The sequence below is a fragment of the Thermobia domestica genome, chromosome 18, assembly GCF_964235325.1.
Source record: "Thermobia domestica chromosome 18, izTheDome1.hap1.1, whole genome shotgun sequence".
Classification (NCBI taxonomy): Eukaryota; Metazoa; Arthropoda; class Insecta; order Zygentoma; family Lepismatidae; genus Thermobia; species Thermobia domestica.
The window spans coordinates 126,754,616-126,772,735 of NC_137471.1; the positions used below are offsets into that span (position 1 = coordinate 126,754,616).

General features: G+C 35.5%; 1 protein-coding gene across 5 annotated transcripts in view; it reads right to left on the reverse strand.

The window, feature by feature from the left end:
* Positions 1-17,735, reverse strand: part of LOC145674774 (uncharacterized) — a 44,548-nt gene extending 26,813 nt beyond the window's left edge. For 2 of the 5 annotated variants that reach the window (XM_081744967.1, XM_081744969.1), the window contains exons 1-2: positions 17,248-17,449; positions 3,941-4,492 (exon numbers count right to left, since the gene is read on the reverse strand). In XM_081744967.1, the coding sequence (XP_081601093.1) occupies positions 3,941-4,425 (485 nt within the window). In that variant the 5' untranslated portion in view covers positions 4,426-4,492; positions 17,248-17,449. Of the gene's footprint in view, positions 1-40; positions 2,004-3,940; positions 4,493-17,247 lie in introns of those variants that run through there. The other 3 variants (XM_081744970.1, XM_081744971.1, XM_081744968.1) reach the window with 3 other exon arrangements.
* Between the last annotated feature and the right edge of the window lie 385 nt (positions 17,736-18,120).

The window sequence follows — 18,120 nt, forward strand, 5'->3', positions numbered from 1 at the left end:
AAAAAAAAAAAAAAAAAAAGAAATCAGGTGAATACTGAAATTATCCCCTTGATAGAAATTCCTAATATACTTCCTTCTGAAACAGCGTTTCCTGTTTTATTAATTTCTTACGGTGTAAATAAATTCATAGCAATATCTGGAGCTTTATTACTGAATAAGTAGATATGTCAATGTATCTGCAAAAAATTAAAAAATATTTATTCTTGAAAATTATCATCAGTAGCGAATTACCCATTTAGCAGTTGAATCTTGTACAGAATCGTGATAAAACTTCTTAATAGCATTTTGTTTGTTGATTTATTGGTTTTTAGTGTTCCTTTTCTTTTTTTACAGTAGCGGAAGGGAGGCTCGGTGGCTCATTGGCAAAGTGCTTACCTCTGGTCTTTCAAATACAAAGGTTCACAAGTTACTTCACTTACAATGTGTATCTTCACATCATCAGTAACAATCATTTTCTTCCGATAAGAAAATATTACCTATCAAAAAACCCGAGCATGGCCGTAGCGAAAGGTCGTGTACATTCTTTACGTGACTAATCGGATGCAATATCTCAACAAAAGAAGGTAAGTGTATCCACGCAAATATTTCTAGAATAGCAGAAAAGTCACTCAAACATTGTGAATGCAAATTTGTGGAACAAATTTGGTTTCTCTACAAATGTTTAAGTGTTTGAACGGCAGCACTTTTCAACATTTACATCTCATTGTTCATGGCTAATCAACTGGGTCGGAACACTGCAAAACACCACGCCGTATCCTTTAAAACCTAGTGTGTTCCATAAGCGAAACTAATACATTCAATTATAAAATACAACTGGTCTAATGGTTTAATGGAAGATATATGTATAAAGCGGAAGTCATCACGAAAGTTCTCATGTCACAATTTTCAAATAAATTAAATTTTCACAACCCCATATAAAATGATGGTGGAAATTGAGTTCGCACAACTGCTGATAGCGTGTGTCTCTACAGTCGTGGAAGATGAATGGTCACGTGTAATGCACGTGCTCGTTATGATAAATAGCATCTTCTCAAGAAAACTTTCAAAATGTCCACGCCAACTGCGAAAGCTCCAGACAGAATTTTATGAAAATTAAGAGACGGTTCTGTAAAAGATACAGTGTGTATGTTACGTAATGGCTCTCATTCTTCAACTATACAGTCTGTTCACAATCGTTTCACAGTGGGTAAAGTAATGAGATTATATGAATTAATTTTTGAAATTGTGAAGTCTCTGATAAATGTAAAGAAAGTAATTTTTGACATGTATTGCACTTTTGGTCAGCTGCCGAAAATGCTAAATGTACGATAGTTGACATATTACGGACTCTCACAGAAATGTACTGAAAGGAAGTATGGAAACTTTGAAAGAAATTTGTTAATTTAGAATCAAAACTACAAATTTAGGCTTATCTACCTACTAATCAGAAATTGCACCTGTAGTTAAAGAGTAATGAATAATCTAGGTATCCATTACTCTGTGCTAAAACTTAACATTTTAATTTACTTGTATATGTCATTAAAGTTTGCAATTTACGTGCAAATATCCGCATTGCATTATATAAAGAAATAACTTGGTTTCTCCCTACACTATTTTACATTTCATTGCTTAAACAAAGAACAAACACGTTTGTTATTTGTGTAATATTTTTATTATCCACTACTAAAATCACTAAGTTATATACCTATCAAGTTAATCATAATTAGTTCAGCACACAAAAATATTCTCGTCAACAAAAACATTTAAAATATCACTATTATTATTTTTTTGATCATTTTGCGAGAAATCGTCATGATAAGCACAGAAGTATACTAACGTAGTGTACATCCTCGCACACTACTCACTATGCACTCGCAGACTTCTGAACTTGGACATTTTGACGCACAGTTCGTGGTGTCAGTTCAAAAAATAAACTTACTTCGAATACGCATTTGTATCTTCTGGACACGGACTTTATCTCCATTCTTCTACTAACACTATCATGTCGACACAAATGAATGAAACTGTGAATAGAATAACTTGGATTTAAGATTAATGGTTTGCAGGGCTCTATATACCCTAAAAACATACGACACAATGCAATTCTTCATATCTCAGATTCAACTAGCCAGATACATGCCATTTCTTGTTAGGTAATGAAACGAATGCTGAAAGATTTTAAGACACGACGTATTGCAGGATACAAAATGATTTACATCACTTGTTTGTTTGTAGACGGCTATGAGTTTAGTGTTCTCATGTGTTGTGTGTAAACACAATAGTCCATTTTGGTTACGTTATTTTCTATTTATATTTATTACGTACTTCTAAATTCTATACACACAAATTGGTTAAACTACCTCTTTGAACTTGAAAATATATAACAGTACCACCTTTACATTCGTGGTGGTGGAACAGAATGTCGGAAGTTGACAACTCTCTCAACGATGAGCTCGTTGATTAAACGGTTACCGCAATCGCATTCTAGTAGGAGAACGGAGTTCAAATCAGGCAGATATTAAGGAAAGGAAAACATTAGTCCATAGAGAAGTTTCCTGGGATTCTAATAAAAATGGTGATTTCTGTTTTCCCCAAATATACAGAAAAACGTTAAACTCGTGGACAGATCTGGACTGTTCCTTCCAAACAGACAAAAACGATTCAAATATAGCTAATCTGAATTTGTGTTTCTGTTACAAAATGTCTGGAACTGCCAATGCACAACGGTTTTTGGGTTTTATGATTTCCAAAATGGGTTCAGAAGCCGCTTCACAAGTTGACTTCTTACGGAACGGAACTAAAGTTTTTGCTTGGTTTTGTTTGCTTTGCGTAAATCATTCGTAGTTTGCATTATAGTTCTACCGGTCTAAAATACTTCTTTCATAGCAACCAAAATGGGTTGCTATTCATACACAACAACAGCCCTATGCATAAGGCATAGCAAGTCCAGGAGTGGCTACAAGAACATGCACAGCTCATGTGCATGGATTGGCCTCTACGATCTCCCAATCTCAACCCACTCGAAAATTGTGGGCTTTCACAATGCAGGAGTGGTAGATAAGACAAGACAGGAATCAGCAAGTTCTAGAAACCCGTATGATCGAGATGCGGCAGTGTGATCGACTTAAGCCTGGTCATTGTTCTACGTTTGTTGCAAGTATGCCGGTGCGACTCCGTACCGTAGCAGCAGCACACGGCAATTATACAAGATATTATTATTGTTATAATATATATTTTTATTTTCATCATGTAACGGATGTGATCGTTTTCTGATTTTGTTGCACATTTAGATGAGGATGATGACTAGATGAATCGCAATGGCGGAATGAGGAAAATTGAAGGCATAAGAGGATTACGAGAAACCCAAACAAACAGTGTTCGTACATCACAAAGGTTAATTGTCAGGATTTCGGGATCGTATTAGGGCGTTCCATGCCAGTGATGATGGAAAGTTATATTCAAGGCAGTGAGTAACTGTTCCCACTAATATAAAACATATAACGGACTTATCTATCACACAATAAACATACCTCCCATCGCAGTTAGTGTTTCAGAAAACTCGAATATTAAATAATCTTGAGATTTAAGAGAAGTTTTATATATTGTTTGAAGTATTACTAAGTGATCGTTTTACTTGCGAGCATTTCTTTTACAAGAATAGCTACTGACATTGGTCAGAAACGTGTTTGTATTTAATCTTGACACTCAAGCCTTTTTAGAAAAGAGGTTTATACCGATTTTCCGTTACTTTTGGATACATACATATTTCACTACTGAACTGTCTCACCTCTTAAAAAGCTAAGCATCAGATTTCTTTATTTTGTGTGTTCCAATATTAACAATGCCATTAACTCAGTTTAAACTAAAAAAACAAAAATAAATATTAAACTAAGTATTACATGTGAAGAAAAAAATATTTATGTAGATATAGATCTGTTGAAATAAATGCATTTAAACGTACCTGAGGGTCTGAGCATTCCTACTTTCTTCTCGATTATCAATTTCTTCAATGTTTTCTTCGTCATCGTTCATATCTCCAATAGTGGCCGAGATGTAGCTGCATGATTCTTTCGTGTTGTGTATAAGATCAGAGGATTTTGGCTTGATGTTACTGTGAAAACTTTTGGCATTTACGAGTATTTCAGCTGTTGACAAACACTTGACTAAACATATTGCTTTCGAAGTTAATTTCCAATCTGATATTGTTTCATCCTCATTACTTTCTGAAGCTATACTCTTTCCTTCCATTGCACTCTCCTGTTTCTTACATTCCAAAGGTATTGCAAGAGGATCTTTTTGATCATTAGAGTTAATATTACATAGTTCATAATTACATTCCTCAAATGGCTGGCTTTCTGTTTTTATTTCAAGTTTAACAGGAACGTCTTCTATTTTCATTTCCATCTTGTTAGAAGCAAACTTGAAATAAGGAAAGGCTTGTCGCATGCAAAGAATCGTTCAAGTTGAAGATTTAAAACCTTTATAGTTTACTGTTAAACGAATCCAAACTAATCTGCAAGCAATAAAAAATATTATCACAATTTTAACAAAATTTATGAACGGGCCGGGAGAAGAACAGGGTAAGTACAATTTCAGGTGAAATGGAGCTCGTGGGTGGAACGGTTGGGGTTGGACCAGGATGTGAAAACTGAAACCAACATTCTCAAATTTCCGAAATTTTTCTACAACTCGGGCAAAATTTCAATGTACGTAATTACCGGAAATACTGAACCATACCGTAATATCGAAATATAGTATTCAGTATCAGATTTTTTCTTTACTTTTCCATTTGTTAAAGCTAAATCTAATACGTTTTTTTTCTACTTCAATTATAAAAATAAGGGCTACATTATGTTCCATGTACATTATTTTTTTCTCCTATAAATAGGTACATTTTCCTAGAGTACAATTCTTGCGTTTTTGTGATTTCTTTTTAAATAAAGTTGGGAATTTTCAACGTACGATCAGTGCTGCGTCAGGAAAGAAAACGCCAAAACTCAAATTTTCTCTGCTAGATTACTAGCTTATACTTCTAAAGTAAAATATGAAAAGCAGTGTTATTCAAATTTTTTACTTAAAAAAGTATAACGTTTTCAACGCTTACCGTAAGATTTTGAAGAAAGATTTACATGTTCCCTCAAGCCTTTAACTACACTCAAATGTAACGCTAGGAATTTATAGTTAAATTTATTTTGTCCTCCTTGTTTGTTATACGTGTTGATTTACAGGTGTTGCCAATTTTCGATATATTCGTTCTGCCAGTAGTTAATTGTTATTGGTTGTTTCCTTTACTAAATTATGGTTTTGGTTATACTGATGTATAGCGCCCATTTTAGTAAGAATGTTATATGAGACATGTATTTATTGCTTAATTTTGAATCTTAACAACATGAGTTCTTACCAGAAATGACGGATTCTTTAGCACAGAAGGGGCTCAGGCTAACAAACGAACAGCTAGAGAGCTCTTATATTTATGTTATAATAGGGTTTATATCCACTTTAACTTTTCAACGTAAAAACCCTTAAATTAACGAAATAAGAGACGGGTTACGAGAGTAGGTATATGGTATATTTGACTGCAATGAAACGTTACGTGAAACGATATTTGCTCTCACGGTACTTCTGTTTAGCCATGTAATGACGTTTTTCGATATTTAAAACATCAAAGTTAATACCTCCAAATCTTACCACCGAGCAGTTCTATCGGTATGTGTGCTAACGTAAAATTACATTTCTTTTGAAAATTCAAGTTAAATAAAAGGTGAGAGAACTGTTATCATTGTACTTAACCATTTTTTTAAAAATAAGTTTATTTTACTAAAATAAATACCGATTCGTGTTAATGGGATTTTACGATTCAACGTGATATCTTTCTCTTTTCAATGCAGAAACCAGGTATTTTTTTTCAACCATAAAAATAGGCAATAGTATATTATTTTTCTTTTGTTTCATAAGTAGTGGTTTCAGTCAGAATAACTTTGGGTACTTTATATAGTGTGTTCGTAAACAGATGGTGCAATTTCGAGCGGAGAAACGAAAGCAACAAACCAAGTTAGAAATGTGACAACTTCAGCAAATAAAAAGAAAACTCTCCAAATTCCAGTAAAATAATATGGAAACATGTGCGCAAACAGGTGATGACGCAACATCACGAACAGCACAGCAGTCTACACCGAAGCCAGTCAAGATGTGGATGGTACAGGTAATAGATCAGTGTGTTCTGTTACTTGCTAGATACGAATCTGTGACCAAGTCCAACGTGAATACTGCAGTTTGTACAACATACCGCCACCACATGGAATAACATTACTTCGTGGGATAACCAGTTTAGGGATACTTGTAGTTTGTTGGAGAAACCCTGTTTTGATACTCTATCGGTAAGTGACGAGTCTGTAGAGTCTATACGGGAGAGCTACCTAAGGAGACGTAAAAATTTATGCGTGTGTGTGCTCGAAAATTATAGCTAAACAAGACTAGGGTTTTTCCGATAATCGAGTAATCCATAAAAAATTGATAAAATTTCAAAACTGTTTCGTCGATAAAGAATTTTAATTTGATAGAATTATCAAAGTTTCGAGACTCTCGAAATGTTCGAGATATTGGAGGCGCTCGAGACTCGAAATATTCAAGACACTACAAGTGTTCAAGACTCGTAATATTCGAGATATTTAAAATGTTAGAAATATTTGACGAGTGTGAGACATTCTATCTGCTCGTGAGTCTGGCGTGGATTGCAAGCAGCACATGACTAAGATCTCCTTGTGATCTCATTTTATCTAGAAATTCGAACATATTGAAGAGTTTGGAATTATCAGTGGGTTTGGAAGAAACAATGCAATCGAGGTTATCATAGGTGTACATACTATGTTCCTACATAGGCCTTTTTGCACGATGTTAAGTTTGAAAGTTACCTCCCTTGAAATGAAGTGAAAGAAAAGTTTCCTCCCACAGGTCTTTACGACCAATGTTCTTGTACAACGCTTAAAATATCTATGAGGAGAGGGATATATATATATATATATATATATATATATTATATATATATATATATAGATAGATAGATAGATAGATAGATAGATAAAATGAAAATGAAATCTTTGAGTTTTACGTCCCACAGTTATGCCGGTTAGGAAATGAAATCTGTGAGTTTTACGTCCTACGGTTATGCCGGTTAGGCTAAAGGTGACGGTGATGATGAGTAATGAATGAAAATGGCGGAATGAAGAAAGTGGGAGGAAACGGGAGAACCCCGAGAAAACCCACGCACACGGTGTTTGTCCACCACAAAGTTCACTTGGCGGGGGCTGGGATCGAACCCGGGACCCCAAGCACCAGAGGTGAACGTTCTACCACTGAGCCACCGCGGCCCAGATAGATAGATAGATAGATAGATATAGATACAGCAAGAGAAAACATGGATCATTCGAAGGGGATTGAAATCCAATACACAGCTAGTCCACAAACCGTAAAATCATCGCCAACAACAGGCCAGACAGAAAAAGGAGAATTTTGCACCTGGTTTCCAGGGTTTAAATTAAAGTTCTGGATGAGATAGCTTCTGATATAGGTGAATGAAAGAAGTACGGTAAGATTGAAGATTTCTCCAACTTTGATTTTAAAAATATATTACTCGGCACTCGAAACCCTTCGAGTTCCTTAGATTGTCGAAATGTACAACATTCAAATTTCGAGTATCATTGAACCAAATGTTGAGACTTTGGGATGCGTGGCTCCTTATTATAGATCGCACTGTCTGTTTATTTGTATGTGATGACCGACGGTAACTTTCGAACAGATTGTCCAATTTTGATGAAACTTAGTTTAAAATGTTCTCCTCTGTTTCGTCATACCCCGTTCTTTTCATTGCCTTACAACAAGCGCAATTCTACTGAGTCGGAACATTCGTTCCTACATTGAGTGTATTCGAGATGTTACAACTATAATTAATATTACCGTTTTCTTACTCTTATTATTGTTCCTATTATTTCCATTATTAAAATCTTTTGCAGTCATTTTTTTATCTGACTTTAATACGTTTCAGTAGTATACTTTTCTTTTTTCTTTATTTTTTCTGGGCTTGTGGTGTGATGTAGGCTATGTGAAGCAGGTACATATTCCACCAAATTACTGATATATTTCGGAATAGGTTAAAGATATACAAACCTAATTAAATATTAATTACAATCAAAAAGGATTAATACTTGTACGGTAACAGAAAACTAAATTTTACTCGGTTACTAAAGATTTCTTTCCATCAAATACTTGCTAAAGCATTTTCCTTTTTGCCACCATCCTCTTACACGCCATATTCTTTGCTGCTAATTGGGAATGCCTAAGGTCACGTCCTACAGTAATACTTAATGATTAGAGATCGGGATTTGAGACCGACCTTTTGTTGTTAGCGCAGCTTTCTACGGCCGAATTTTCTATTTTGCCGCAACCTTGAAATGCCTATAAACACGTACAGCAATTAGCGAACTCACGCTGAAAAGCTTGCAGGAAAAAAAAAACTTTTCGCTGTTTCCGAACACTCCTACTGGCACCAGCTGGAGCCCTAGCTCCATTAAACAATTAGCCTGTAACCTGTAGCTGACTAAGGTCAGTAACCGTGCAAAGAATTACTTCATTTCGTCCACCGTTTACCATATTATGGCGATTATATTTCGTGACTTCTTTCTTGCCTCTATTTTCTTTGCTGTACTATCATGAAACAAAATGGTGTTACTGACAACTTGTGCGCCCTAGTTTTATTCTTTGTGACAATAACTAACTCTGCATACAAAAGCGCATCGCTTTATTTGTTGCCCTTCGCATGACACAGACACACAGAAATACACGGCGCGACCCGTTACATTACCCCGTCCCTTCTTATAAGGTGTGCCAGAAAGAATACAAGAAATGAGTCAGGGTGGACGGATCGACGCCTATAAGATTTGAATCTGAACCATTAAATTATTTGGAAAGCACTTCCTCTCCTATGGGTTGGCATTAATAAATTCCAATCTCTTCAAATAATACTGAAAATGCCGCATCGGTTTGCTTGTCTATGGTGTGGAATATCGAACGAATTTATTTTCGTGATAAGTGAGTATGAATAGTTGACATAGCAGTGAGTTTCGTGTATAAATACGCAGGGCTTCCTTTTAAAGAGTTTTATAAACCAGACAGCAATAATGCAAATGTCGTCTTCTTGATATTGCCAGCATGCTATTGTTGTTCAGAATAGGCAAAATATGATCGAATTTTCGTATATTGTAATAGAAGCTGATGCTTGAATTTTGTACCTTTGAATCAAAAAAGCATTACTTTTTGTAAGAAGTGGGCCATATACAACATCAAAATAATCAAGCAAATATAATATCAGTGTTTGTGATGAGGAGTAGCTTGGTATCTTTGGACAGTCAGTCTCGTATTTTGTACAGGTTTTATTGTATTCCCGAAGCTTTTGAACAGTGGATAGAGACGTCATTATTCGTGAGAGATATTATATATTCATCATCTAAATTTTGGTTTTATCATCAGTCGTAAATGTAATGCATGATTTAATCACATATAATACAGTAAATATCTTTTACGGTGTCTGCATCCGAGTTTATTGCGTTCCCAGCCCCAGTACGACAAAGATGCAGGCATGGGTATGGACCGTGTCCGCCGTGGAATAGCTGGAAAAAGAAAAGAGGAAAAGTAAAATAAGAAACTGAAAATTGTTCCGAACCACGACGTAAAAAACGGTACCAACCTAACATGGTTCAACCGTGACAGAACCGACTTTAATCTTCGATTATACTGCTCAAATATTAGCTTTGCAGTTGTTAATATTCAATCGCATATAGAATAGGTATTGTAGTGTTTGCGTACACAATCTAGAATTTGAGTCACGTACTAGATGTAGCGGACGATCTCAGAGTAAAATACTCGTAAATTGTTCAAACTCGTGAAAAAGGACAGCGAGAAAAAACAATAAGTAGGCTTTAAATAATATAAAGTAAATTCAATTAGTATCCCTTTAATTTTTTTTCGGTCGTGTAGTGTCTTAAAGATTCGATTAAAAGAGAACTAAGAATGCTGTTTAGTACCAGTTTTTTTAATTTTGCAAGAGGAGGCATTCAAGAAAGCCTTGGAAGGGTCTATACGCTTACGAGCGTCAGAACATAAGGGGTATGACGTCATCATTTTACAAATTCCCCTTTTTTTTACTGAGGTCTAACTTTAACATATTTTGGTGAGTTTCTTTTTAATCCTAAAATAATAACTTTTCCCTAAACAATCAGTGGACCAATTACTTTTTATGAGAATTTTTTCGGATCTCTTCGTCAACATAGAACGGAGGTTCACAGGGTCAAATGGTAAAAAAGGGATATTTTTTTACGAAAAATACCACTTTCCCGATTCTTGCTCCGCTCGGATACATGATAGGGACATCTGAGTGGTACTTCCTGAAATCGTACTCAATTCTGAAGAGAACGACGTATGTATCATCATTCTACGACAATTAGGGACGTGTCAGGAAATTTTTGAAGTTTGTATAGTATCCTTGGGAAATTTCGGAAATATTCGCAAAAGAGGAAAGTATTTTTTCCGCCCTTAGTTTTGAACATAGGAGATTAGTATTTCGCACAAGTAATTAGTACCATGGGGAAAAGGGATATACATTAAGGGTGGCATTTATGAACACCAGTCTGGAATATTGATTGCGGGATCAACATTAGAGACTCAACCTCAGGGCGGCGACAGGACAGCATTGTTGGCTAGCCGAAGACTTACGTGAGTTCTTTAGTTCATATATCAAGCCACCTACTTCGATGATATATTAAACAAAGGGCTATTAACTCATTTCTTTTCTTGGTTATTGTGCATGTAATATGTGTGTTTATTGAGTGATATTATATATTCATCATCTAAATTTTGGTTTTATCATTTGTTGTAAATCTAATGCATGATTTAATCACATATAATACAGTAAATATCTTCTACAGTGTCTGCATCCGAGCTTATTGCGTTCCCAGCCCCAGTACGACAAAGATGCAGGCATGGGTATGAACCATGTCCGCCGTGGAATAGCTGGAAAAAGAAAAGAGGAAAAATAAAATAAGATACTGAAAGTTGTTCCGATCCACGACGTACATAACGGTACCAAAGCACATCTCCTTTAACCTAACAAAGGTCTGCAAGTGCTTACCCAGATTGTTCTAACGGAAGTATGCCAGAGCTATCAATATATAAAATCATGTGCTGAAGCACTAACCTTACAATTACCCTTGAAAGAACTGGCAGTAAATTTATTGACCTAAGGTCACTAATTGATTTAATTCAAGGCTTTCTTGGTAATGGAAGAACTTTAGCTATTTTCCACACATTAGGGAATTTGCCATTTGATAAGGGCAGTTCACAATATTAGTTAAGAGAAACGTGGTAACAGGTAAAGCTATTTTAAGGATATGTGGGGTTATTTCATCAAAACCTTCGCCATTGGATTTAATAATAAAATTGCTCTTTTAATTTCGTATTCATGAACAGGTCCTAAAATGAAAGGAGTTCCAGAATCATTGTGTTACAGTAAACTGTACCGATTTATTTGTTAATCAAATGTATCGTTACTTGTTACTCAGATTTCGGAAACCTTAACAAAATGACGGTTTATGATATCAAGACAATTTAGTTCTTCAAGGTGGTTATACATTCAACTTTTTCTACCTACTCCCAAGTTGTGTAACGTCCGCCAAGTGTCTTTATTGTCTTTCGCGTTATTTATACGAAAGGAAAAATACGCAATTATTTCTTGTCGAATAACTGCCGTAGTAAAATTACAAAGCTCTTTGCACTTATAAAATGTTGCTGCAACTTAGTGCGTTTGAACCTATGGAGCGTACGATCGCACATTTTAATTAGCAGCTTCGTATTAATAGACACATACGGTAATTTGTTATTTGAAACTTTAACTGTTTTTATCGCCGCGTGCTGATCGAATAGATGTTTTAAAGAATTCTGAAAAAAAAAAAAATACATTTTAGCACCTACAGAATCCTGAAATTCAATCTGTTTCCAGTTCAAGATTTCGACATTTTGTAGAAATGCCTCGCGCTTAAATGTATTAAAGTTGCGATAACGAATAATGTCAAAAAATTTTCTTGGTGGGGTTTTAATGTTCAGGATATCATGTGTCACTGAGTGATCGGATGATAAAATGGGTGGACAAACGCCATTTGATGGTATCATGTCAAATTTGTCGGTAATAATGACATCGAGTAATGATTCGGCGAACTCTCTTATACTGGTTAGTTCATTAATGAGTTGGCCAAGACCAAATATATCTAGGATACGATCCAAATATTTATTTTCTGCTTTATCAGGACAAAGCTGATCACACTTAAGATCACCTAGTATACAAAGACAATCAACTTGCTGATAGACATGTGTGACCAGATTCTCAAGAACAGACAATTTGGAGTAGGGTATACTTCGTGGTCTATATATTGATAAAATACATATGCGTAGCGAACTTATTTTGACAATTACCGTGATACTATTTGATCTGAGTTAGGTAATTCAACTAGTTTTATATCTTAATTTTCAAGATAATACATTAAAATTCTCCCAGCATTATGTTCTCTGTCTTACCGGAGAATGGATAAACCAGATATATTAATGACTTGTATTGGTTGAATTGTTAAGCCACGCTTCGTTAACTATAAAAACAGCAAACATCGACTCTAACATTAGTATGCGTATTTCGTCTATTTTGAGTAAAATAGAACGAATATTAGGATCCATAACCAAAAACTGAGACCCTTGTCCTACTGTAAACTCATCCTTTCCTGGAAGTGTTTGTGACACCGGTACTTAAATGCTTGTTTGTATTGTGCCCGTGGTCATGAATGCTCCATTGGGGTTTTGTTAAGCAACATGAATGTAGCGAACGCAATAACGACATTAATAATGTTATGGAGAAAATCACAGATGCTATTTGCTCTGTTACAAAGCAGGTTCTTAACCGTGTGTGGAAAGGAGTTGAATATCGCTTAGATGCTCAGACTAGCTATGAAACTTGGGATTTTTTTTTTCTTTTTTAATTTGGTGAAGATTTCGCATTTCTACCTTGTTTCGTTGAATTCCTGTGACCGGTTAAATGTGCATCATGACTTTATGGAAAACTGCATAATACTGGCAACACAATTTCTTTGTAACGTGTCAAAGGAGTTTCTTCTGTGACAATGAATACCTGCTCCGGGAGGTACGATACTCTTCCAGTTGATTATTCCGAAAGGACTCAACTATTTCTTCCAATCTCACAGAGAAATCTTCTGATTTTAACACTGCTACAGATAATTATCCGAATGAAATATTAGAACTGAGTGCTAATCTCATATATATAGGGAGTGCCTAAACATAAAAGGATTGCGATCACGTATAAACATATCCCTCATGTAAAAATTCATTTAGTTTTCTTTTATACTTGTAGGGAGTTAGGATCTTGGATTATCCCTAGATTTCATAGACTGTTATTTACTTACTAGATGAAGTGCCAGTGTTCTTGCTGTTCTGTTAGTTTTCTTCTCCGATAGTGATATCTATGAGGCCATACTCGTAAGAAGTTAGCGAAAATGACGGAAGTCTTTTAATTGCAGAGGTATTTCACATATTTCAATGGTTTTTGTTACTCTTTGTATATTGTACAACAAAACTACCAGCAGCATGCTATTGTTTTTGAATTCATGAAAATTATTTGCAAGCGATTGATTGTACAATGAAGAAGATCCAAGCAGGAAACTTTTAAAGATATGCAGTTACTAGGCTGATCACCAGAAAGCAAATATTACACGAAGCTCCATCACAAAATTCGCACTCTCTAAAAAACATGACATAAGAGTGCACTTTGTCAGAACATTCATAGAAATTATAACTAAACGAATCCTGCTGGGCTCCTCACGCCCTTCCCTCGGTAAACTATGGTTCATTAATTAACAATGGAGAACTGAATTTCTTATAATTGCAAGATTGGGAAAGGAAATAAAGATACCAAAAATAACTCGTTCTGCAAAGAGTGCACTGTATCCGAAAATGCTTCGTCATTTTCATTTATGAAAACAAAAAAAAAAAAAAAGAAAAAAAAAAGAAAAAAGGAAAAGAAAAAATGAAATCTTTCAGTTTTACGTCTCACAAAAATGTCGATTAGGCTAAAGGCGATGATTCTGAGGAATGAATGAAATGCTGGAATGGAGAAAGTGGGAAGAAACGGGAGAACCCCGAGAAAACCGACGAGCACGGTGTTTGCCCACCACAAGGTCTACACGGCGCGAGCTGGGATTGAACCAGAGACCGCAGGTACCAGAGGTGAACACTCTACCACTGAGCCACCGTGACCCTCTCATTTATGAAAAGAATTTACATTATGAGTTGATATAACGAAGTGTAGTGAAAATATGTTTTTATTTAGAAAAAACTACTATAAATAAAACACAGTAAATAAAATATAGTACACCTGCTTCCGTGTATGTCTCGTTAACTTTTTCATTTGTACATCTACGTAATACGAAATGCACTTTTTATTATTGATATACACTTCACAGTGAAATATGATACACCACAATAAAGAGGAAAGAGACTAATTTATAGAATGTAATCCAACCTAATATTAATTGAAAAAAGCGAACTTGCATTTTTACATATTTTCGATTTTAGGAAATGTTTGAACATTATTTAAAATTCGTCCCTTCTGGCCACCTAGCACAAATTCGCTTGGATGTTTTGCATTGTAACTTTGGCCTATGTTTAGTTATAGGGGTCCACCTTTAATTCAGGAAAGGATGAGAAAATTTCGCCTTTTAATTTTAACATTGCTTTAGCTAGTTTCGATTATGTTAGCATAACTTTGCTTGCTTTAGGTTAGGGTTATTAGTAGCATATTTCTATTCATATTCTTTTATGGCCGCCTGTAGTAGGTGCCGGTAGAAATAGCTTCTACAGCGGTGCAGTTTTACTATACGGATCCATAGATTTATAAAAGGAAATAGAATACGAGACAAACTTCCCGGTCTGGGAAGGAGAAAAAAAAAACGCCATACTTTTAGGAATTATCGACTAACTATTTAGGATGTTAAAAATAAGGTAACAAAATGACTTTGGGTTAGTTAATGAGACACTGAAAGAATCAAAGCGTACCTCTACTTTTCTCTCCTGTTGTTGGTTTTGATAAGTTGCGCCTTTGAAACATTTGATGCGACGTCAGTAAATGCAACTGCGTCTACGCACATTCATGTAGGTGGTGACAGATGTAGTGAGGAAGAAGGCTAGAACCGAAGAAGTGGACAAGACAAGATGGCGAGAGGTGGCGTCCACATATATCTCAAGTTGTAAAAAGTCCGATGTTTATCTGTCTCTTCTATGGTAGGTAATCAGTGATAATTTTGTGTGCATACTGTTCAATATTATATTAGAATTCATCACATGCTTTACGTGCCGAGCGTCTGTCACTGCAGAAAGTTTTGAAGTGTGATTCTCAAATTGGTTTGTTAGTGAAATTTTTTATAATGAAAAAAGAAATTACTCTTCACATGTTACGAATTATTATTTTAGGTCAGTAAAATGCAAACAGCACAGCACAACTTCGTAACGCTAACCATTTCTATGCCCGTAAGTAGGTCATTCTAGGCATTAACATTTAGAGTTGTTTATATTTCTTGGTTAAAATTACCGACCGATACTTTCAGTATGGGGAAAAATTACCGCAAACAAAAGGCACAATTTCATTGGGCATCTGGCTTCCATTCTTTCAAAAAAGAAAAAAAAAGTATCATCTTGCATCGCGGTTTCACAACTTTCTGTTGAAAGTTACTCGCATATACCCTTCAACGATTTGAGGTATATGAATGATTCCTAGTCCTTATTCTCTTTTTCGTTGCATTCTTGAAATCTGCTCTTGTACCTAATGTGTGACCGTTTGTGAAGAAGAATGAGCCCTTGTACTTAATGTATGACTGTATAGGGGGACTTGAACACATATCGTATGTCCCGTGTACGAGGATATTTCTTACTGTTGTACTACCTACAAAAATTATTCTATTTGATGTACAAGTGATAATACAACACATAACAAACGCAGATCAGACTGTATTTACACTCCGTGTTGGAGTGTGAACACAACATGATATGGGTTTGTTGTCTGTTCTGTTCCACTTGTACATGATATAGAATGATTTCTGTAGGTAGTACAGCAGTAAGAACTATGCACATGCACAGGAGATACTAAGTAGTTGTTGCACGGTTATACAATTACCTTATAAAATCTAGAGGAGAAATATTTAATATTTCAATGGAGTAGTGATGAAAATAACATGCGAATTGCTATTTTTAGGTTCAAAAACTAAAGAGGAAAATTCCAACAGGAATGTAAAAAAAGATTGGGCAAGTCTTTGATTTCCCCATTTTATGTGGAGGAAAAAACTCAACAACGCCCAGCAGGGCTTCTAACCTGTTCTTACTTCTACTCTTAGTACTACTACTTCTACTTTTATTCCTACTACGCATTCATACTTTTAGTACTGCTACTTATTCTATGGATCCGTACATTAAAACAGTACGTTTCTGATGAGACATTATTGCTTTAGTGGCCACCTAGCACAGGTTGGTTGGTTTTAAATGACTTGTTAAAGTGAACCTTTACCGGAGAATGCAAGGGGACACAGGGATTGCTGAAAGTACAAACAGTGAAACCAGAGAGAAACATTTTTAAAAATGAATTACTGTATGGATTCGTATAGTAAAACTATAGCACAATCCGTTTACTTCAATTTGTTTTTCCTGTAAATCCTCTATTTTTATGCACTGTTTGACTTTTAGCTAAACATAGTTCCATGTTTATTATTATCGTTATTATTATTGACTCACTATTGTCACGCTAATCGTGAAAGAATTTACTATTTTACAATTATTTTTGGTGAATGGCGTAAATTTCATCTATGCGAAATTGATGTTGTCATGTGGCCCATGGGAGATATTCTAGAGGACAATGAGGAGGCCTGTCAAAATAATAAGAGATCTTCGCGTGAGACACCAACCTGATTTATAAATATATATACATTCACACGGGCGCAATTTGAATTTATAATTAATGTAAACTCACGTTGTAAATTAAAGTTGGTATGTTTTCATTTGTTCTTTCTGAAAACAATCTAACGGATAAATAAATAAGTACCGCACATATCCATCCTATTGCACAATAAATGTAAGTGTTTTTCGTATATCTGACAACGAGAATTTTTGAAATCATACCTAAATTGTCACATGACAATGGTTCCTATTGCTGTGATTTGTTTGCTTGTATGTAGTAAGCCCAACATGAATTAATAAAAATGCGTAACCTCTGTCACACAAAACACGATGCACTCTCTTCTCTTCTCTTCATAAGACTATGATCAGTCAAATAGGTAGGTGCACCAGCTATCTAGTCATATGTGCTACTAATGCTAATTGGTCAAATATGCACCTCATACAGAGGTTTTATGATTGAAAAACAAAATAGAATAATATACAGGACACAATCGGGAAGAATTGACACAAGTCGGGAAAAAAGGCAAAGTCAGGAAAATGTCAAAGTCAAAGTCAGGAAAGGAGTTCAGACAGGGAAAGAGGGCGAAAAGCCAAGGTGAACAGGGCAAAAAAGTAGAGGAAAGTGGGAAGTGTAAAATGAAAATAGAAAAGAGTATAAAAAGAAGGGAATGTATGTACGAGTAAGTGGAACAGAAAATGTAAGTGTAGTGTAGGTGTATCACTAGGCCCACTTAACCTACTTCCTTTTGGAGCACCACCAGCTACAATGCACGCACTAGCACAGCCGCTGTCGAACTCCCAACGGCTATTGTCGAACTTCTTCCTGTGATTCGACGCCTTTTATCAGGAAACCACCTCTGATACACGCAGATTGCCAGTACCACATAAATATTAATGTCGCAATGGGGCAAATACAGCACGGACATTTTGAGGGGCGGTGGGTTGTAATACTGGTACCTAGAGCTACTTTTAAGAGCGTCAAACTCGGGGATGGGTTTTATTTAAATATAAAATTTAAAAAGTTTCCTCTTCTGGGGGAACGATCGCCCCCCTGGATCCACCCCTGGGCAAAGCGAAAGGCAGTGGGAATTTTCC